The sequence below is a fragment of the Mauremys reevesii genome, linkage group 24, assembly GCF_016161935.1.
Source record: "Mauremys reevesii isolate NIE-2019 linkage group 24, ASM1616193v1, whole genome shotgun sequence".
In the NCBI taxonomy this organism is placed as follows: domain Eukaryota; kingdom Metazoa; phylum Chordata; order Testudines; family Geoemydidae; genus Mauremys; species Mauremys reevesii.
The window spans coordinates 1,344,966-1,368,438 of record NC_052646.1 but is presented as its reverse complement, the minus strand read 5'-3'; the positions used below and the strand labels follow the sequence as shown (position 1 = coordinate 1,368,438).

General features: G+C 44.1%; 1 protein-coding gene across 11 annotated transcripts in view; it reads right to left on the bottom strand.

Annotated features, from left to right (window-relative positions):
• The window catches only part of NUP210L (nucleoporin 210 like), a 44,561-nt gene that overhangs the window by 3,694 nt on the left and 17,394 nt on the right, over positions 1-23,473 (bottom strand). For 8 of the 11 annotated variants that reach the window (XR_005591095.1, XM_039513359.1, XM_039513355.1 and 5 more), the window contains 20 exons: positions 22,931-23,123; positions 21,339-21,427; positions 20,888-20,992; positions 18,012-18,113; positions 16,984-17,112; positions 15,619-15,746; positions 14,525-14,657; positions 13,834-13,896; positions 13,135-13,314; positions 12,367-12,447; positions 10,630-10,761; positions 9,818-9,976; positions 8,416-8,507; positions 6,927-7,101; positions 6,086-6,261; positions 5,606-5,826; positions 3,540-3,676; positions 2,874-3,000; positions 1,981-2,130; positions 1,441-1,691 (listed from right to left, as the gene is read on the bottom strand). Coding sequence is in view for 8 of the 11 variants with exons in the window: in XM_039513359.1 (XP_039369293.1) it covers positions 1,441-1,691; positions 1,981-2,130; positions 2,874-3,000; positions 3,540-3,676; positions 5,606-5,826; positions 6,086-6,261; positions 6,927-7,101; positions 8,416-8,507; positions 9,818-9,976; positions 10,630-10,761; positions 12,367-12,447; positions 13,135-13,314; positions 13,834-13,896; positions 14,525-14,657; positions 15,619-15,746; positions 16,984-17,112; positions 18,012-18,113; positions 20,888-20,992; positions 21,339-21,427; positions 22,931-23,123 (2,823 nt within the window). In the remaining 3 variants the exon portion in view is untranslated. The remainder of the gene's footprint in view (positions 1-1,440; positions 1,692-1,980; positions 2,131-2,873; positions 3,001-3,539; positions 3,677-5,605; positions 5,827-6,085; positions 6,262-6,926; positions 7,102-8,415; positions 8,508-9,817; positions 9,977-10,629; positions 10,762-12,366; positions 12,448-13,134; positions 13,315-13,833; positions 13,897-14,524; positions 14,658-15,618; positions 15,747-16,983; positions 17,113-18,011; positions 18,114-20,887; positions 20,993-21,338; positions 21,428-22,930; positions 23,124-23,473) is intronic. The other 3 variants (XR_005591097.1, XR_005591096.1, XM_039513361.1) reach the window with 1 other exon arrangement.

The window sequence follows — 23,473 nt, the reverse complement described above, 5'->3', positions numbered from 1 at the left end:
AAAAAGCAGTTACTGAAAAGGTAAACAAAAACAGTACAAGCCAATTCTGTATAGTACTAGGGTTCTACCAAATTCACGGTCCATTTTGGTCAATTTCATGGTTATAAGATTTTTTAAATCATCATTTTCATGATTTCAGCTATTTAAAGCTGAAATTTCATGGTGGTGTAATTGCAGGGGTCCTGACCCAAAAAGGAGTTGTGGGGGATCGCAAGGTTATTGTAGGGGGGGTTGTACTGCTACTGGCAGCGGCTGCTGGCCAGGATCCCAGCTCTGAAGGCAGGGCCAGTGCCAGCAGCGGTGCAAAGTAAGGATGGCACCGTATGGTATTGCCACCCTTACTTCTGCACTGCTGACTGCAGAGCTGAGCCCTCAGTCAGCAGCTGCCGCTCTCCAGACACCCAGCTCTGAAGGCAGCAGCGCAGAAGTAAGGGTGGCATGGTATGGTATTGCCACACTTACTTCTTCGCTGCTGCTGGTGGGACGCTGCCTTCAGAGCTGGGTGCCTGACCAACAACCACCGCTCTCCGGCTACCCAGCTCTGAAGGCAGCACAGAAGTAAGGATGGCAATACCGCAACCCCCTTAAAATAACCTTGTGACCCTCTTGCAACTCCCTTTTGGGCCAGGACCCCCAATTTGAGAAATGGTCTCCCCTGTGAAATCTGTATAGTATAGGGTGAAAGCACACAAAAGACCAGATTTCACAGGGGGAGACCAGATTTCACGGTCCGTGGCATTTTTTTCATGGCCGTGAATTTGGTAGGACCCTAAATATTACACACCCAAACATGGAATAGTGAGGTTATTTACAACAGTGCAGTAGTGATAACAAGTATTCCTGTAATTACCATGATTTGCAGTGGGCAGCAGAATACTGGATGTGCAGCAGTTGATACTTCCAGAGACGGCCTGGGTCTGCTGGCATGACCTTGCACACACAGTGTGCACAAGGTTATGCGGCATGGGAGGTGCCATTTTGAAGACTGCACTGCCCTGCCCTGGCGGGTGTGACCTCGCACATTGTGTGTGTGTGTGTGAGGTCACTCCAGTGGGGGAGGAGTGGCAAGCTCTTCATTATGACATCCCCCATCCAGTTTTCTTTCAGTATCAGACAGGTGACAAACCACCCCAAAAGAGGATTGTCCAATGGCCTGCCTAGCAGTGAGGTTACTGTAACTTAGGTTCTCCCTTGTCTACCTGTCCACCATTTTCCCCCTCCTGATATAAAAGAGGGGGAGTGCTCAATTACTGTAAAAAAACCCACTGTTTCCAAACACAGAAGTAACTCAATCATTTCTTGAAGAATCTCCCAGAAGGGACTGCTCAGACTGCACCTAGTATACCGGGATCAGATTTTCCCTACAGATACATCCTAAACAGAAGGAAGAAAGGTATGTATATGCCCCAGGAATGGAGGGGCAGAGAGCTTTCTATGTACCTCCAGCTTTTCTAACACTTTCTCAGCTCCCAGCACTCTGATCTTGCCATTTAGTTGTTTGCTGCTAAAAACCAATTCAGACTGGTTGAGGTAAAATGCAGGGAGGAAGGGAACCAGGATTCTTTGCATTCCATCCTTGCTTTGTTCACTGAAGAGACAGACCATCACATATACAGAGACCTCAGCAAAACTCAAAGCCAGCAGGACTTCATCAGACTGGGGTTTAGCAGTGATTATGCAAGCATAGAGACCTAAATTCAAGATGGGGAAAACCAAAGAATAAACATTCAGAGGCCTCGTGTTTGATTGTTTTTAATACTTAAGCCATCTATCACCGGAAAACTACAAATAGTGAGGGGAAAGGAGAATTCACTATGCGTATTCTTACCCAATGCTAACAAGGCAGCAGAAACAATGTTTGTGAAACACCACCGTGTTCTCAATCCGGTGGAGAAATGAGAATTTTGTGGGAAGAAAAAAAAAATGAAAAATCCCGAAAAATCCCTGGTCCTTTCCCTTGAAAGGGGCCGGCGTGCCTACCTTTTTCAATACTGAAGTGTGACTGGACATGAAAGACTTTACTTGCTGGAATATCCAGCACTGTGCTGCTGAACTCAACTTGGCATAGCAGGTGAGACTCTGGGCGAAGCAGACTGGTGACTGCATAAAGCTGACTAGGGCTGCATGGGCCTAGAAGAGAGAACAGGAAGAATGAACGAGCTAGTATGATCACAATGGGTCTTTCTATGGAGCCCAGGCGATGGAGTTTCTCTGGTGGCTAGACCAGCTGAGAGGCCAGTCTATCATTTCCATCCAACCTACACTTCCCAGACAGAAGATTTTTTCCCAGTAGTTCACTGACACCTACCATCATTTCAACGGCAAAGTACAAAGCTGAATTTGAAACTGACAACACCTTTTTCTTACTTAAAACCTAGGGCTTGGAAACTGAAGTTTTTATTGACAGCATAAGAATAGGCCTTGTCCTTTTTTAATCCATTATGGTGCCAATTCCATTCACTGACATCTGAGCTGCACTTGGAGGGAAAGTAAGCCAGTCAAGGCCTACATTAAAAGAATATCCTATTTTACATGAGAAAATATCCCTAATTTTGAGATTCTTGGAAGGACACATAGGATGTACTAGTAATCTGTAGTCTAGCCGTTACAAAGGTTGAGCTGTAGTTTCATCTCGTTTTAGGGTTATAAAGCCTGCATGGTTTATACTGACTTTGAATAAAGTGCTAGAGGACCAGTTTATAAATTGCTTTTTACCTGCAATTCAGTTTCTCTCAAATATGACGGCTCCTACAGAATGAATACATTTGCTCTCCCATGGAACAAACACTAGAACCATCCCATTAACTGCAGCAATTCAGTAGTTTAGGCCAAGCTGGAGGAATTTAGAAGAAGCCAGCAGTAATAGGTCTTACCTCTGAGGCTTGTTCCTGCACTGCCTGTGGCAACGAAAACCCAGACTTCAGAAGAGTTAGGAATATTGGTTAGGTAGCTTTTGGGACCAAGGTGGAGGCTTAATCTTGATGAACCATTGACAACTATCTAAAACATAAAACGGGGTATAAATTTGTGTTCAAAAGACTGGTATGTTCATGTGGACAGTGGGGAGTTTTATTGCTGTAACTATTTTTCTGCTACTGAACATTCTCCCATTCTCCAGATCCAAGCAATTTTATTACCTTTGGGACCAGACTGTGATTTACACTAAGTCCCCTTTACGCTGTCAGAGTGGTGTAAAAGAATCAAGCTCTTACTGTCTTCTTTTTAAAGACCCTATTAACTTACTTACAGGACTGTTTTTCCTACAGAGCAACTGAATCCAGGTTTGCAAATTATCCCATGTCAAGTTACACTAAAAACTCTGTTTTTGCAACACCATAACAGAGTCTTCAGCCACTCTGCTAATAGTGCTGCTTTCAGTTTCTAAGTATGGGCCGTGCATTCTTATAAACAAAAGGATTCCAAGGTAAATACAGACTAACTGCCATGGGTGCAGCATACAAGTAATTTATGGGAAGAATTTTCTTGGCACAAGCAGTAGTAAGCTGGTCTCTCCTACAGAAGAGTGTAGCAATAAATACCTCTCTGTATGTTCTCACTATCCCTGGGATGTCATGGAAGATTGTAGCTGTCCCAGCATTCTTCACAAATGCTGCTCCACTCAAAGGGTCTGTCTCAAGAATGCCAGTGGGGGAGACTTGCCACAGCCCAGGTTCACCTATAAACGCCAAGTCAGTCTCCACTTCATGAAAGGAATCACTGAATGTGCTGGGAATAGGTTTCGGACGTCACTTCCCCTATAGCACGTTCACAGAGTTCATACAGTGTAGGCCACACTCACAAGTCTTTTTAGAGCTCAAAGTGAACCTTTCAAATAGCCACGCTACACAAATGCCCTCCACCCAGTGGAATACACCAAGCTGACTGTCTGCTTGATTGCAAAGGCAGTCTGTAAATCATATTTACATGAATAAAATAGAACCATAAGGCTGCAGGTTAATTTTTAGGGTCACTGAGTCAAGAGAATGCTCAGATAAGGTTTTATAGGATGAAGGCAAGGGTTTGGCATTCCTGGCTACCTTTTGTTCCTAAGACACTGTCAAAGCCTAATTTACTGTGCCGTGATGAGAAGACAGTAATAAAACTGGAGCTGCAGGAGCACTGACTATTCTGTATTGAGTGTTCTAATGCAGCTGCAGAACCCGTCAGTAGCCCCTGTGCAGCCTGCCCTCTTGGATGGCTGTGAAGTGCCCCACTGGTGAGTGAGGAAAAAAGAGGAAAATAGCAGCCCTGGAATGAAAGGACGCAAAACACTCAAGGTCAGGGACAGCAAGGTTGAGCCCACACTTGAATCCTAGAGCAGCGGTTCTCAACCTTTTTCTTTCTGAGTTTTCCCCTCTCTCCTCCCAACATGCTATAAAAACTCTATGGCCCACCTGTGGCATAACTACTAGTTTTCTGCATATAAAAACCAGGGCTGGCATTAGGGGGTAGCAAGCAGGGCAGTTGCCCAGGGCCCCATGCCACAGGGGCCCCACATGAAGCTAAGCTGCTCAGGCTTTGGCTTCAGCCCTGGGTGGTGGGGCTCAGGGCCTTGGGCTTCAGCCACATGCGGTGGGGCTTCAGCTTTCTGCCAAGGGCCCCAGCGAGTCTAATGCTTGGCAGACCCCCTGAAACCTGCTCACAGTCCCCCGGGGGCCCCAGACCCCTGGTTGAGAATCACTGTCCTAGAGCACTGGAGAAGGGAGGAGATAGGCCTGATATTCCTTTTACTTGTACTGGTGTAAATTCATAACAAAGCCAATGTAGGTGTTAGGCCCTTTGTCATTAGACAGTAAGAAGCAGATACTCTCTCTTGAGGACCCACTAAAGCTGACACTTTCTGGTTCTGGGCTAGACAGGAATTGCCACTGGCAGCACTTCACTGCATTAAGCTAGGCTCTTGTAGGAACAGGATTTCCACCAGACCCAACAGAGCCCCCTTTGTGCTCAAACCCAGAAAGGAACCTAGTGCAGAAGTCATGCCAACACCGCTTTCCCCACGTGCAGCGGAGCCAAAGCCAGAGCCGTGCAACATGCTTCATCTCCTCCTTCTTACTAGTGGATGCCAAAATAAGCTAAACAGGCTCTTCCTGGTATGGCAAGCTAAAGCTGAGAGCATTTTCACATGTCCGATATTAACTCCTTAATGCCAATCAGCATTCAAACTCCCATCGCTAAGCAGTTACGCATTTTACACTGGCCCTTATCCTGTCTGTCACAGAGTTAATGGAGAAATTAGAAGCCGTACCAACTTGAAATCGGACGACTTTATGAAAGTGGAATGTGTCTGGAATAGAATTGGGCCAGGACACTCGAGTGAACACCCCTCCCACAGCCACAGTTTATGTTGCCTTCAAGTCAATACCTTCAGCTGCGCAGGGAACCCTAACTCCATGCTGGGACACCAGTTCAGTTCTGACTCTGGGGAAGATGGTCCCCCGTTAAATCCCCAGCACCGCTCCATTGTCCCTTAGTGGTCTCTCATTCAAGTATGGGCTGCCTAGCTCTGCTTAGCTTGTGAGATCTAACATGGTGACCGGAACAGGTCATGTTAACACCACAATAGATAGAGATGACACCAGGAGCAGAAAAACAACACACAAACCTTCATGGTTTACAAGGGGAGTGCTGAAACAGATCACATCTCCTACTGCAATGGGCTTTGAGAGGTCTGGCTCAATGACATGCTCCACGGGCACATGGATATAATCAGCCATGCCTGGGTGCTTCTCATCCCAGATTCCCAGCAGTGTCACTCCTCTGTTCACAGCCTGAGCAATGTATGTGTAATTCTTACTCCCAGGTCTGATTAGCAGCAGGTCATCTCTGAAAGCAAACAAGCCCCAGTCAAAAGAAAACGAGCAGAGCTTCGGATGCCCAGAAGAGATAAGTATAAAAACCCCATGGCTAACATAGCCCAGAGAGTCCGTGAACCAGCTTTTCACTTCTGAAGAGCTCCCTTCAAATCTGTTTTAGCCCTGAAATACAGAACCTTTCACCTCTCCCACCACTTGTAATGCTAAAGTTTTACTTGTGAGTTTTAGTTACCCTAGTCAGCTATGTACCGACCTCCTCAGGACTGTACCTGTTCAAAGCCAGGTAAAGCTGGGTGTTCTGGGCATGGAATTTTTCCCCAATATTGTCATAGAACTGGACTGTGAGAGTAAGAGCCATCCCCAGAGGAAATGCCATCAGAGATGTGCCGCTAATGGTGTAGAGTTGGGGACTAGTGCTTATCCTCAGGTATGACACTGGAGCCACCTGTAAGAGACAATGCTTCCTTTGGTTTGCTTTAAAAAAAATACATTCAATGTATGTCTTTCCCACTGAAACAGATCCACTTATTTTGTACAAATGTACAATGGTACATAACTACTTCAGAAGGAAGAGCGCCACCTACTGAACCATCGATATCTCTTCCTGCAGCACCTAGGTTTTGCTTGGTCTCCCATCACTCAAATAACATTTAAGATTGCCCTTAAATTATCAATAGCACATGAATCAATTCAAAAGCATACAGTATTTATGGTGAGAAGATCGGCATTGTTTCTTAGCCCCTTATTTTAAGCTGTAAAAAATGAAGTAACAGATAAAGATACTTTGCACTTCTGTGGGGCCTTTCACACAATGGGGTGATTTACAAACATGAAACCTCACAACACATTATCATCCCCCATTTTTCAGATGGGTAAATTAAGGCTCAAAGAAGTGATGTGACTGGCCTCCAAGGTCACACTGAGTCAGGGGCAGAGCTGAGGCGGAACCCTGGAGATCACAAACCAGGGGACCTTACTCGCCCCTCCGAGACACTGATCCCGATACAACGAATAGTACATGATCTCTCGGCATCAGCAGGTTTTACTGATTTGAAAAATCAGACACTGGTGCTATTTCCTTTACTTGCAACAGTACTGGCAATGTCTTACCCGGACCCCAGTTATGACTGTCTGGTTGACTCCAAAGTGTTCTAGAGAAGTTACTTCTAGCACTGCAGTGCCTGTTACAGCCCCTGCTCTCAGGAGCCCCTGGCCATGCTCCTCAATGACAGAAGAGTTGGGGAAACACTGCAGGATCTGAGAGCTCACAATCGCTGCCCCGTCCCTAGGTCAAAAACAGAGTGAACAAACCCTCGGTTACACTCTACCAGGCTGAAAATTGGGGTCTAAATGGAGGGCAGTGAAGCTATGAGAAACCTCAGCAAGAAGGACTTTTCTCAGACAAGCCATGTATCCAGCAATTTCAAAACTCCCCCAGGACAGTGTGCCTCCAAGCTCTTCCAGTTCACAGCTTAACGTATTTGATTATTATTTAAATGAGGCATGAAAGTGCTGAGCCAGTGGTTCAGCGACAGCACCACCCGCTCATTCACAAGAGATCAGAGTTTGGGCCCCAAACTCCATCTCATTCCCTATGTTGACAGACTGAGAGCAGGAGGAAGGCACAATTTTCTCCAGATGGTCAGACCCAGCTCTGCTCAGGGTCACTCAGATATGTTGCACATTTGAGGGTGGTAGGGTACCAGAGGATACCCCTCAGAAAAGTGCATATTATATTCCCAACAGAAAAGAACATTTCTGGGAATGTGCATAATCTAAGAACCACAAAAACCACCACCCCAGAGACAAGCATTTGCAGTTATCCAACAGTTCATTTCTTGCACTTAGGGTAGAGCTCAGCCTGGTCTCAATCCTCATTGGATAAAATTCATCCCTGTGCTGGGGGATAGCACGCGGCCTGCGGAACACTTACATTTCACTTCAGCCCTTCTGTGGCAGGCCTGAGTTTCATTTAATATGCACTAGGTATGGCTTTAAAGACTAACGTTCAGGCAATTTCAGAGACTGAGCATGCCCAAAAGTGGTCTCCCATGCAACAGAATTCTGCAAGTCTGTGCAGCTCTTGGAAAGAAGATAAAAAGTTGACTGCACTGCAGAGAGACGGACAGCTCCCTGGATTGAAAGGAAGAACACATGCTGTAAACTGGTGGTGCCCAACCTTATTACACAGGAGGGCCACATAAACCTTGTGTGGGCCAAACAGATTCTACATATTTTGGGAGGTGGACCTGATACCTCCTGAGGTCCCTTCCAACCCTGATATTCTATTATTTTAATAATGTCACCTGTATTGATTTATCTTTTAAATTCAGCTTGTTTCGTATGTATTTAGATAGAAACAACCTATGTCCAGTATTGTCTGTTTACACAATTGTGTAAACTAAATGATGTAAACATGATGACAAAATGCTAATGAATCAGCTGTTAGTATTTTGTGTTGAAGCAGGCTATGGGCTTTATGAAATGCTCTGGTGGGTCACATATGACACACGGGACATAGGTTGTGCCCCCCTGCTATAAACTGTTTCTCTCTCCGATATTTCCTGGGTTCAGAATGGAATGTCTTTTCTTTGTTTACCTGTTTGTATACAGCTTGAGCTGTGAGTTTGTGGACATCAGAATCTGCTCTGCAGGGCACTCTGGAGAGAAAAGTAGAAGCTTATCGAACACCTGTAGGAACAGAACAAATCACTTTATAAAGAGAAATTCAGAAAAATACATCTGGGTTAAATTAAATAGCAGGTACTTTTAGAACCAACCAATGAACGAAAATGCTTTTTCATACAGCATGTGATCATCCTGTGGAACTCCTTCCCACAGGGGATCAGAGATTAGATGTTGTGACTAAAATGAAGAGATTGGATAATTTTCTATCAATAACTTTATAGGTGACATAGTAGGGATTAACACGTTTTCAGTTTGCGAATGCAAGCTGATTGCTGTCCGACAGAATCCACCACCATCCATATGTATGGGAGAGAATAATAGGACTGGAACATATGGATTTTTTCCCTCCCTTCTTACTCCTAGAGCATCAGGTATTAGTCACTGCCAAAGACGGAATACAGAAGTCAGTTGACCAATAACATGATCCAGGATGACAAATCCTATGTTTCCATGTAGGCTGGTCAATAAGAAACCAGAAGAAAGCCCCTCAATAGGATGGTGGAAATGATAATGGCTGCCTGGATAGCAATGCACAGCGCTCATCAGCAGAGAAAGGCACTTGTACTGTTGGGAACCTCTTCACACAAGGAATACACAAATACAGAACATAGTAAGAAAGTCCTGAAAGAAACAACTAAGCATTCAACATGCATTTCCAGCAGCTGTTATGGGAGCTGTATGGTTAAAGCTCTTCACATTGCATGGAAATGAGGAACCTTCTCCTGCTTACTGACTGATATTTGCTTTTATTCTGAAAATGCCAATTCTGTTTGGCTCCAGGCTCAAGAGCAGTCACTGAAACTGCCGCTGTGCAGGGGGTGATGATTTCTATTTCAAAGGCTTCAAGAGGCAAATCTAAATGAAAATCCACAAAATCCATATCAAAAGTGTGGGCTGGACATTTAGTGTGGGCAGGCCAGCTCATTAACAGAACTCTCCCTTGCTTTGCAGCAGAAACAACACTGCAGCCAGGGGGGTGCTGGAGTTACACACAATCTATATTCACCCCATGGGCAGCATGAACGAAGTCACCACTAGCCAGGAGTATCAGTTAGCAAGAAATACAGAGACATGCAGAGAAGGGATTAAACATCTCTGTGCACACTGTGACCACAATACATCTTTTGTGATGCACCTGTCCATGCACAGATAACAGCATACACCTATCCATGGCACACCTGCCAGCCTGACTTGGTATCTTGCCTAGGCTTCATTTCTGTTTTCCTCCTTGCTTGCTTCAGATATGAAATCCTGTCTTCTACCTCTTCCCATGAAAGTAAGAGATCCCATTTGGTGTGACCAAGGGAACTTACCAATATTTGTACTTCGTCTGAGAGTTCAGCCAGGTTTCCTTCAAACTGACCAGCGGATACATTCAGACATTGCACTGTCACTTTAATACTGGTTCTCCCAGCTGCCTTAGTATGTACAACCATAGCAAAGTTATTCTCAGGTACAACCTGCAGGGAAATCTGACAGAGATGGTAGGGTTGTCATTACAGGCTGCTCAGGCCTTTCTGATCAACTGTTCATTTATAGTAAAGGAAAAATGCAGAACGATGCCATCTGTGGGGTTCAAGAGGTCATTTTTTCATTGGATTTTCTTCTTTATGATGAGAGATGCTATTATAAGTTAATTGCCTCTAGGCAGAATGGTTAATGAGCAACTCCCTCAAGAGCCTAGTACTGTTCCTCTTAGGATATACAAAGATCAGCATCCAGCTCAGTGCAGCTCCAGCTGGCTCTGCTTGAACAAGGAGACTGCTAAAGACAGTCCCTGCCCCGAGGAGTTCACAATCTGAAACATGCACACAGCAGACATCGTATAAGGAAGTTTAAGGCAATGTCACTGCAGAGGTCACTGTTCAAAGGCTTGTGCAGAAGACTTTGTGAAAGGCTTTGTCTGTTTCAAGGAAGGACCAGGAGGAGGAAGGGGAGGTCACTTGGTGTCTTAATTTATGAAGCCAGGGTGACAGGGATCCTGGCACTCAAGCCATATGGTCTGCAAAGCAGTGCTAATCTGCCCGGCAAGGAATTCTAATGCAGCTTGCCTTACCCCTGATGCCTTTAGCCACCACCTGCCATGCAGTGGGCTTTAATCGCGTTCTTGTGGACAGCTCCATACCTCTGAGTGTCGGGGGAGAAGGTCCAGAACATCCCGTTTACTCATTGACCAACGGAATATCAGCCCTGGGTTGGCATTACCAAAGGAAAAGGGAGTCAGAGTGCTGGTCAGCCCCATGACATAAACAGGCATCTGCAAAGTAAAAATACCATCACCATGGGAACTCAGGGCACTGCTGATGTTCCTACATTACAGTCTGGGCGTCTAAGTGTAATTCTGTATGGAACAGCTTCCATACGAGGAGAGATTAAAAAAACTGGGACTGTTCAGCTTAGAAAAGAGCCGACTAAGGGGGGGGGGGGGATATGATAAAGGTCTATAAAATCATGACTGGTGTGGAGAAAGTGACTAGGGAAGTGTTATTTACCCCTTCGCATAACACAAAAACCAGCGGTCACCCAGTGAAGTTAATAGGCAGCGGGTTTAAGACGCACACCAGGAAGTGCTTCTTCACACAACGCATTGCCAACCTGTGGAACTCATTGCCAGGGGATGTTGTGAAGGCCAAGACTATAACTGAGTTCAAAAAATAATTAGATAAGTTCATGGGGATAGATCCATCAATGGCTGTTAGCCAAGATGGTCAGGGGTGCAATCCCATGCTCTGGCGTCCCTAAACCTCTGACTGCCAGAAGCTGGAACTGGATGACCTGGGATGGATCACTCAATAATTGCCGTGTTCTGTTCATTCTCTCTGAAGCATTTGGCACCAGCCACTGCTGGAACACTGGTCTACATGGACCACTGGTCTGACTCAGTATGGCCGTTCTTATGAACAGCGAGACAAATAAATTAATAGGACACAGACTATGAGGAGTTACCAGCATGGTGATACAAGGAATTAATTGTAAACTCTTCAAAAATAGTTAGCGTTTGTAGTATGTGTCATGAATTTGTTACCAATAGCATATTCTCTGAAGTCCCTTAACATTACTGTAAAACATACAAACAACCTTGCTAAATGCCTGGCCGTAGAGAAAATATCACAACCCCTTCCTACAGTGGCACAGACTTGTGTGCAGAAGACCCAAACTCAGTCCCCCACTCCCTGCACTGGTGGGAGGAGCTGTGTATGGCAAATAGAGCAAGCATATTCTACCTGGAGATACTCAGATCTTCGGCAGCAACCAAGCAGTTCACCTTTTCAGTGTACATTCCATGCTGTTCTGCATATAACTTCTTTCTCGGTTATACACACAAAGCATTTGAGAGCCCTTCTAAATTCCAAGTATGAGAAAGTATAAAAAAACAATCTTACAACAGTGGACTAGATGCATGATTCTCCGCTAGCACTGTTTCTTGAGGCATTTGTGACTGAGATTCCAGGCTCCCTCTCCCCACCTTAATGATAAGTCTCTGCTGGGCCCTAGTGCACTGTCCTTTCCCAGATCCCATTCAGTGGAGCACAGAGCTCTAACCCACCGTGGGACTTAGGTTGCTTATCACTGTGAGAATGGGGTTTGGAGCAATCCAGGTTTGAGCACGCCCAGTAGAACAGGAGTCAGCTAAAGTCTCCATTTGGTAAACTGGTGACATTTGCTTGTGAAGGGTGGAAGTTACTGGCCTAGATGACTAAAGAAGTCCGTTTTCAGTTACTACATCACTTTAGTAAATCTGATCTCAGGATTTTCAGCACTGCTGGGATTTATACCTGCAATCACAAACTCCAGCTAGAGCTAGAAAGTCATTCACTACTTGCAGGTCACTGTGGTTTCCGATATTAGTTACAGAACTAACCTTGGTGGCTGTTATAAGCCTAGTGGCAGGTGCATGAATTCTTACTGCTCTCAGCTGAACTACTTCCAATTCCACTTGACCCTGCAATATAAGACAAATAACGTGCTTTGAGATATATGAGTAAAACAGACAATCTGAGGAAGGAGACTGGGGACCTACCATCAAAACAAACAGTGCGTAGGCTGGTTAGGGGCTCAGCTGGTAGCGTTAAAGGAGAACTAGCTTTGCATGCAGTCCCAGAGGTTAGCAGAATTGTAGAAGTGAAATCCCTGAAGGACATTAAACAAACATGGCACTATGGCCACCAACATAGAGGCTGCAGAAGCTTATTTGCTAGCCAAGCAGGGAAAGTTTCTGGTTGGCATAGAGCTGTTTGATGCTTTCTCCCATGAATTAAACATGTATTTTGTTTCAACAATGCACTTCCCACTGAGGGTACAAAAAAAAAGCAAGAAACACAGAGATGTAGGAGCTGATGCCACTTACTCAGTCATTTCTCCCTCCAACAGGCAAAGGCCTTACCTCTCATTTCAAATATAAAACCAAAGAACAATGCACCTACAGTAACCTTTACTTCTGTCTAGGCATGGCATGCATATAGCATGGGATCTTGGGGATGATGGGAGTTTTGTCCAACCAGGGATTTCAGGATCAGATCCACTGAGATGCCCAAACCCACCTGCAGATGTGCTTCCTCAGCAGAGGCCAGTGCAACGGAAATAAATCAGAGAAACAAATGAGGAATTACAAAACAAAATAGGAAGATACCTTTGAGAAAACTATTACTTTTCCTGTGTCTTCACTGACCGCCTGAATGGTACCCTGTATTATAGCTGTTCCAACTGCCTTAGCCATCACCTGGCCCAGCCTGTTAACTACAGCCACAGTCTGGTTACTGATAGAGAAGTGAATGATGGACTGTGGCTGTGGGCCACCTTCTGACATCACCTGCAATATATTTAAACAACAGGAAACTGTAGCCTCAGAAAATGAGGTAAACTCAACTGAACCACATGCCAAATCTGCGCTTTTCCTTGTCCACAAACAGAAAGTGTATCACATACTGGAAACAAACAACGCAGTGTCTCTTCCCCAGCTTCTCAAGTGAATGCATCAGATACACCTCACAGTGCAAAAAATTCAAAGGAACAGGAGAAGCTAGCCTGGAAATGATCTGGAGGTGAGAGTCTGAGAGGGAGGGGAAGAGAAGGCCAAACATACCTGATGTAATTTTGACTTCTACTGCTTAGGAAAGAGTGGGGAAGGTTAAGTGAGGAAGAGGTAGCAAAGTAGGAAACAGAAATAGGACTAGTAATAGGATATAGAGCCTTTACCACCTGTTCTATCAGACATTTTTTACAATTTTAATATGGCAGGGGGAGGGAGAGGAAGGAAGGAAGGAAGAGGGAAAGGGGATTGGGTAAGTCTCGTTTGTCTCTGGAAGAACTAATATACTTTAAAGCTCACCTGCCTCATGTTGTGTGGAATGAGGGTCATTTCCTCAGGGATGAGTTTGAACGGAGGAAAGACCTGGCAAAGGGAAAAGGAGGGAGAAACTTTTCTGCTGCAGGATTTCTTTTTAAAAAGACAAACTGTTAATATTAAAAATACTCCTTGCTTAGTGGTGCACTACCGGGCACCAGGCCAGTCTGCACTTAGTCTTGAAGTGCCAAAGAAATTCTACCACCGCTGCCAACAAAAAAAACTCACAAGAGCTAAAATTACCTATACTTTAGAGACCAATGAGACTGATGGTAGCTCAGAATCTGAATTCTTTGCTACAGCATAAAAAATAAATCACATGTGCATTTCTCTAAACTGATTATGCCACATCCTTTTGAGATCTCTATAACAGAGAATGGGACTCCCAGTTAGCAAACACCCTCTGTTTTATAAACATCAGGACTACACAGATTTTTACAAGGAAAATGGGATAATTTGGTAAAATATACAAATAGCAGCAAGTTGCCCTTACAGGAAATCTGTGATTTCTTGTAAGATCTTTCCATTCTTTTATGACTGTCAAACCCATCTAAACTCCAAGCTTTTCAGGCCAACATTATCCAAGTGTTTTTTTCACTGCACTTTGAAGGAAATGATTCTACACCAAGGGAGAAACACCTGAAGGTAGGCAGGCACAAATGGTGAGCATTCTTACTTCAACCTTCCGAGGAGCAGACGTGATTTTTCTTCCCATCTTGTCCCAGGCTGTAGCCACCAAAGTTGTCTGGCCTATTGCGACAGCTCGGAGTACATAGACTTCAGAGTATTCACCCACTTCCTCCATTAGCCTGCAAAGATACTTAACAGTTATTTCACGTTTCCCAGCTTGCATTAAAATCATATGATGCTGGGGACAGAAAATGCCTTTAACTAGTTGATGAGTTTAAAATGAGTCTCATACTGAGGTTTGTGTTTCTAGACAGCCAACACAGTCCTAGACTTATGTTACACAAAGCTCTGAGTGGCAGAATTCACAATCTGTGATAGTTGTGAGAATGTCTGTGGCTGTGTTCAATCATGTTAATGTTCTGGAATCTATATTTTCCAGGGAAATTAATGTCTCTTTCCTCATGCACACAAAATTTTTGTCATGCTGTGGCAAGGTTTAAGTTATATAATCCATTTTCTCTGACATCATTGCTGAATACTAAGATATTTGTAAGTAAGTACATATATTTTCATCTAACTCCACAGTAAGCAAGCAGTACAGTATTAAGAGAATACAGAGATTCCAAGGAAAACTATTTCAATCAAAAGATCTATACATTTATGGACTAACCATGCCAGAAATAAACAATGTAAACATATTTAATACACAGCTATCTTTTTCTGTGGCAAGGGGATTCTGTGGCAGTGTAGAAAGCCGAGTGATGGGAATGGAGATAACATTTTGCCTTCTGCATCGCTTTTTATTGGGGATCTACACTGAGAAGTTTACAAATATGAATTAAGCCTGGCAACCTACCCTATGAGGTACTTATGTATGATCCCCACTTTACAGAAGATTAAACCTTAGACATGGGGAGGTGAAGTGACTTTCCCAAGAACACAACGCTGAGACAGTGACATGACTGGGGACAGAATGAAGGAGTTTGGACATCTAGTCACCACAACACTCCTTTAGCCAGGAGATGGATAGGGTGCTGGATTTTGCTCTGTAGTAATCAGTTCTATTTTGCAGTAGAGGATGGATATTCTCAGCTGCTACTTGAGGTGGAAATGCACCAACCTGCCTACTGTATTACTCACACAAGTGTAACAATAGCAGATGCTGCCTGCAGTTTGAGCTTCATGTACTTGAAATATTTACTCCTGAATGGATGTCGATGAAAACCAAGGACTCGCACGCTGACTAGGACAGACTTGCCAATCTCGATCTAGGTAAAAAGAGCACTTTTACAATTTTTGGCGGGGTTTCTGTACCTATCCCTAACCTTGGACGGGCTGCAAAAGGACACCACCCACCTTACCTCTCTTAAGGTCTCCTTCCTACCTGCAGAGAGATACTCACATGGGCAGGACATTCAAGAGGATGCAGGCAGGCTCCCTCTTCTTTCAGTGTCACTTCTTCAATCAGAAATATAGAGTTGTTGCTGTTAAAATTAGAGGCTCATCTCTTCTAAGAGGTGCTATGGGGCTGCCAGAATGTATGGCAGCCCCAACAGTATGAGGCAGGGATTCACACTGGGTCTCCCATTGTGTAGCGAGTGACACTATTGTTGGGACACTGAATGGCCTTAAATACATTTTTTAACCCAGGTAAATTAAGATTTCATATTAATAAAATGTGAAGAAAAAAAAACCCAAAAGACTGGCCTGGTCCTTCTACAGCGGTATGATTTACTGCCAAAAACAAACCTCTGAAGTGGATGCAAGATGTCATGGTTTATCACCTAGCTAAGACATAGCACTCAATCTTCAACATAAGCCCCTTGCAGCTCAGTTCCAGAAGAAGTTGCTTACTCCCCCAGGGAGGAAGAGAAGAGTAGATACTAGGGCAGGAGTGGGTAGTGTCTAACCAAGTACTGAAGGAAAAACACGACTTCTCTTGCAGTCCTGTGTACAAATCTTGCACCAAGCCCAGCTATGTGGCTCATGTGAAATATCTCTGCTCCACAAGATTTGAAGAAAGAATTGTAAGAATTATAGAACCAACGTGTAACTCACATATTTTTGAAGCCTCAAACTCTCAAAACCACCACCCACCATAGTTAAGTGTCTATCTTCTTTACTAAGCAACCTAGAGAGAAATGAGTTTCTTCATGATGGCGGGTGTATGAATGCATGTTGCTCAGTCACATATTTTGTCCTTGGGAGCCAATAGCATATTGGAATAGCCAAGAATCCTGTTTTTGGATGCCTCGGTGAAAGGCTGCCACATTGACAATGTCTCTTGTATTTAAAAAGATACATTCACACAGATTTTTCTAACAGTGTGAAAATAAAACAATATCTTTTGAAAGGAAAATTATTTCATAGATGGCTCCATACAATGAAAAAACAAAACAAAACAACAAAATAAAGTGTGAACAGAAATAAGAACAAAAAAAAAAGATCACATCCCACCAGGCTAGGTTTTTTACAGACATTTGAGTTTCCCTAAGATTGTCTCACCTTATCAATGAGATCCACCTCCAACTCATGCATATCGGACACATGTATATAGACTGTAGCTGGTCCCAGAAATGCCAGACAGAGATCGTAGACCTCCAAGGTTAGAGATCCAGGATGAAAAGGGATGATCTACAAGGAAAGTGAGGAGGTATCAGCCATACTATCTGCAGTGGATACTGATTTAATTTGCATCTGTCACCCAAAAGCTAAAGCTAACTTGTAAAAGTAACCAAGTCTAGCATTCTGCTGAAAAATCATTGTTCAAACAACCAGGTAAACAAAAGAGGAAAAGCTCTGTTAGGGTCAACCAGAAGCCATCACAGGACTGTTCCTATAGCACAGTTCCTAGAGCATTGTCCAGTCTAGTTTTAAATGTCTCAACTCATGATGTTTTCACCACTTTTCCTGGAAATTATTCAACAGTCCATAAGGTCACACAGTCAGGATGTTTCTTCCTGATATTCAGGCTAAATTTCTCTCTACAGGAAAGCAAAGCTGACTCAAGTTTGATTTCTGACACTGCTGCTCACTCATGCTTCTGGGCCCATTAGCACCAAATAGTATATTGTATTATATTTACTGTTACAGGAAATAGCAGTAAGGAAAACTACAGGAGATAATTAATTTTGATTGAGCAACTATAATGGTTGAAAGTGTCACCCTATACAGGATCTGGAAGTCAGCCAACTCCCTAAATGTACAATAAAACCCAAAAGGTAAATAAAATCTATACACAGTAGCTGATACAGTGTATTTTGTACCATTTGGTGACAGGCATACTTTAATCCACTATTATAATGTTTTCTCTTATTAAGAAATCTAGTCTAACAAATATCTGGCTCACTTTACACACTTGCTGGCAAAGTAATCCAGTGTGTTAAAGTGAACTGCACAAACAGTTCTGAAGGTAAAAAGAAATGAGAGATGGAAAGTAAGAAAAAATATCTATTTCTTTCCAGGAGGGTGAATCTCACTGAGATTTTGAACCCAGGCTTTTCTCCAGGGGAAAACATCTTGAATGTGCTCACCTCGATGGCACTCTCTGCTTCCAGGTATGTAGTGTTTACAATCTCCTCTTTGCTGCTGTTGACCAAGAAGTACCCAGATCCTTCCACTAGATCAAATATTTCCTAGAACGGTACAGAAAAATGAGTAAAATCCCAGGGCACTCACTCCTCTGCCAACTCAGAGTGCTGGCTCACTGACTTAGGGGTTTAAATCCTGCAGTCCTTACTCAGCTTTTACTCAGTCTCCACAGGGAGTTCTAGCCCAAGAAAGAATTGAAAATTGCAAGCTGCATGAAACATTTTCAAAACACTGTAATAAAGGCTCAAATTATAGGTATACCCCAACTAAAACCAAAACAAAACAGTAAGAAGACCAAAAAAACGCCACCATGGCTAAACAGCAGAGTAAAAGAAGGGATTAGAGACAAAAAGACTTCTTTTAAAAATTGGAAGTCAAAGCCTACTGAGGAAAACAGAAAGGAACATACATTCTGGCACATCAAGTGTAAAGAAATACTTAGGCAGGCCAAAAAAGAATTTGAAGAGAAATTAGCAAAAAAGACACAAAAACTAACAGCAAAATTTCTTTTACGTACATTAGAACCAGTAACTTACTGCTTAAATCAACCTCTTTACCAGATGACTGGAGGTTAGCTAATGTAACACTGACTTTTTAAAAAAGCCTCCAGAAATGATCCTGGCAATTACAGGCCAGTGAGCCTAACTTCAGTACCAGGGAAATTGGTTGAAACTGTAGTGAAGAACAGAATCATCAGACACACAGATGAACATGATTTGTTGGGGAAGAGTCAACACAGCTTCTGTAAAGGGAAATCATGCCTCACCACTCTATTAGAATTCTTTGAGGGGTCAAACAAACATATGGACAAGGGTGATCTAGTTGATATAATGAACTTGGACTTTCATAAAGCCTTTGACAAGGTCCTCGCCAAAGGCTCTTAAGCAAAACACACAGTCATGAGATAAGAAAGGTGGTCTGATCAGTAACTGGTTACAAGATAGGAAATAAAGGTTAGGAATAAATGGTCAGTTTTCACAGTGGACAGAGGTAAATAGCAGGGTCCTCCCAGGATCAGTACTTGGACAAGTGCTATTCAACATATTCATAAATGATCTGGAAAAAGGGGTAAGCAGTGAGGTGGCCAAGTTTGCAGATGATACAAAAATTACCAAACACAGTTAAATCCAGAGCTGACTGCAAAGAGTTACAAAGGGATCTCACTAATTTGGGTGACTGGGCAACAAAATAGCAGATGAAATTCCATGCTGATAAATGCAAAGTAATACACATTGGAAAACATAATCCCAACTATACATACACAATGATGGGGTCTAAATTAGCTATTACTGCTCAAGAAAGAGATCGTGGCGTCATTCTGGATAGTCCTCTGAAAATCTGCTCACTCTGCAGCAGCAGTCAAAAAAACAGACAGAATGTTAGGCACCATCAAGAAAGGGACAAATACCAAGACAGAAAATATCATAATGCCACTATATAAACCCATGTTACACTCACATTTTGAATACTGCCTGCAGTTCTGGTCACCCCATCTCAAAAATCACATAATTGGAATTGAAAATAAATATTGAATTGGAAAAAGTGCAGAGAAGGGCAGCAAAACCGATTAGGGGTATGGAACAGCTTCCATTTGAGGAGAGGAGAGATTAGAAAGACTGGGACTGTTCAGCCTAGAGAAGAGACGACTAAGATGGCATATGACAGAGGGCTGTAAATCACGAACGGTGTGGGGAAAGTGAAGAGGGAAGTGTTATTTATCCCTTCACATAACACAAGAACCAGGGGCCACCCAATGAAATTAACAGGCAGCGTGTTTAAAAAAACATAAGGAAATACTTCTTCACATAACACACACTCAACTTGTGGGACTCATTGCCAGGGGATGTTGTGAAGCCCAAAAGCGTAAGTGGATTAAAAAAAGAACAATATGAGTTCAGAGGGGTAGGTCCATCAATGGCTATTAGTCAAGATGGCCAGGGACGCAACCCCATGTTCCAATGTCCCTAAACCTCTGACTGCCAGAAGCTGGGACTGTATGACAGGGGATGGATCACTCAATAAATTGTCCTGTTCTGATCAATCCCTGTGAAACTGGTCTGACCCAGTCTGGCCATTGTTAGGTTCTTATGAGTAAAAACCGAGTAAAGACCTCAAATTTGTCCCTAAGCGATGAGGTGATCAAGAATAGCCAGCTCTAATACACAAAGTCATGATTCCCCCAAGGAGACCCTGCTGACCTTACAAAGAAAGGAAGCTCAAGGGCATCAGCTAATACCATGTATCCAATTAAAATAATTGTGAATGGTCCAGCCTGGGGGTTAGTGCTTTGGATTTTCAAATGGAAAACCCAAGATTGATTTCCCATCACTCACTGGCCAGTGGGCAGGGACTGGGAGTGCTACACAGACACTCAACAGAAGGATGTCTTAAGGCAATGAACAGTGATTCCTCCACTAATTGCACTGTCTCTTCGGTTTCACTGAAACAGGACAGGCCTCATTAAGTGTATTATGAAGAATACTTGCAGATCATCTCTTAACACTCATCTGGAACAGTGGCCTTCTTTTCAGAAGCACTGCTACCCTTGAACATAAGCAGCACTTGCAGTCCAACAACACACTGTATTTACATTTCATTGAGCAGAAAGGGAGAGATCAAAGCGTTTATCATTCCATGAAGTGATGATCAGTTATACAATAGATGGGCAGGAGCTTTATGCAGGGACACACATTCACTGTCCTCCAAATGTTCATGAAGGCAGTTGAGGGGAAAAAAAAACATCTACTGATGGTAAAATGCTGCATAATATACCAAAGACTGATGTGATATAATTTAGCCATATTAATAATGTTCTTACCTTCACAGCAGGATGATTATAGATAGTGGCATTGTCTGGCACCACCGTCACATCCTCTACCAGTAACAACTCCACAGCTGTGGAGGTAGGCAAGTTAGATACTTCCTAAATATGCAACCAAAACCAGAGAGAAGTTACATTAGTATTCCCTCCAGTCACAAAACCCCAAACCTTCTCTTTTGCAGAAGGAACTGATGATTGCTGTAGCAGTGCACTAGCACTTCTCCTAACTGGCTAGGATGGCAGAAATAGGACTTTCCTCTTGAAAGAGGACAAAACCCAGTATTCAAACCAGAAAATAAAATTATCTGCACAATCCTAACCTACTCAGCTCAATTTATCAGTCGACTGCAACAGTTTGCTAGACAGATCAGTCAGAGATTAAGCAACCCATACTACGCGTATCTCAGAAGGGTTTGAAAACGGGCCCCAAATATCCTCTTCCACTCACTCTTGGACTGCCTCTCTCTGAATACTTCACAAAGCTGACTCCAATCAGAATAGTCCCTTTGATGCGGTGCACCTCCAGGAGCTGATGCCCTATAAGCAACAGAAAGCAGAAATTTCACTGGAAACGAGATGGAAAACAAACAAAAACAGCAATTCCACCTTCAGGTAGGAATAAGAGTGAGTAGGATGCAATATTTGCAAATGAGGTTCATGAGCAATAATTTCAGTGTTAAGAATTGGAAGCAATTAATTAATTGTTAGAAATCTGCTTGAATTGTTCTTTGACAGCTCCCTTGTGTGATACGTTTAAAAACACACATCTATAATCCATTACCCATGCTATGTAGCAGTGTTTGTCTGACATACCCCACCCACCCTGGAAGCAGGAGGAAATTCTGTTGGGAAAGGGTTAAGTGGGCGCTGCTGACTCACTTAGGCAGGTGGCTTGTTACTCCACTTGCAGACGTAAGGGGACTGGGACTGGCTCGCTAAAGAAATGATCTAGCGTGGGGGTGAGCAAACATTTTGGCCCGAGGGCCACATCTGGGTATGGAAATTGTATGGCGGGCCATGAATGCTCACCAAATTGGAGGTTGGGTGCAGGATGAGGTGAGGGCTCCGTCTGGAGGTGAGGGCTCTGGGGTGGGGCCAGAAATGAAGAGTTCAGGGTGCAGGAAGGGGCTCTGGACTGAGGCAAGGGGTTGGGAGGCAGTGGGGGAGTGAGAGCTCCGTCTGGGGGTGTGGGCTCTGGGGTGGGGCCAGAAATGAAGAGTTCAGGATGCGGGAAGGGGCTCTGGACTGAGGCAAGGGGTTGGGAGGCAGTGGGGGAGTGAGAGCTCCGTCTGGGGGTGTGGGCTCTGGGGATGAGGGGCTGGGACTGAGGGGTTTGACTTGTTGGGAGGGGATCAGGGCTGGGCAGGCTCCGGGCAGCGCTTACCTCAAGCAGCTCCCAGAAGCAGCGGCATGTCCCCCCCTCCGTCTCCTATGTGGAGGCGCAGCCAGGCAGCTCTGTGCGTTGCCCTGTCCGCAGGTGCCACCCTGTCTGCAGGCACTGCCCCACAGCTCCCATTGGCCATGGTTCCTGGCCAATGGGAGCTGCGGGGGCAGCACTAGGGGCAGTGTGCAGAGCCCCCTGGCTGCCCCTACGCATAGGAGCTGGAGAGGGGCATGCTGCTGCTTCCGGGAGCCACGCGGAGTGGGCCAAGGCCCTGACCCCACTCCCCGGCTGGAGCACCGGACCCTGCTCCCCGGCAGGAGTTCGAGGGCCGGATTAAAATGTCTGGAGGGCCGGATGCGGCCCCTGGGCCATAGTTTGCCCACCTCTGATCTAGCGAGTAGGCTGAACAGTCCTTAGGGAAGAACCTAGGAGGAGCCCAGCCTAGGGAGGAAACTTGAGGTTTGAGCTTAATTTATGTTAAATTCTTTATTAATAAAGCCAAAATAATTAAAGAAAGTGAAGCACAGATATCATGGTGATGCATAGATATAGAGATTATATTAGGAAGAAGGAGAGAGAGAGTTTGAGCTAAATTCAGTGCTGGGATAAGCAGGTGCAACTTCATTGGAGTTCAGTGTATAAAACTGAACAGGTACCGTGCAATCTGGTCTGTCCACTCCCATCATCCTTTGCTACCATCTGCATGGACTTTGAGTCAGTAAAGTGTGCGAGACTTTCATTGGCTGATTTCCACTCCAGCACCAGGGAGCTAAAGTTGTCAAACTTCCGCCGGTGCTGATCAAACACGGCCAACTCCAAAACTGTATTCCTCAAACTGGACACGGGGATCTACACCCAAAATAATAGAACTCAATCTCATTAGTAACTCGGAGCCTGATTCTAGAGGAAAACCACCTTGTACAATGCAGCCCATTGCCATCTTCATCTGAACAAGAGAGGTGCAGCCTAAGGAGACTACAGGGCCCAGGATGCTGTGATTCCTCTTTGGAGGTTTCTTATACAGAGAATGAGTTATTGCCAAATTACACAGTAATTTGACATAATTACTCAGCCAGTTTGATGGGCAGAGGAACTGAGCAGGGACCATCAAAGTAGTTTCATTTGACAGAGGTGATTCAATTATCAGATAATAGATTTCCTGCTAAAAGCTATTAAATTATCAGTTAATGCTACACAAG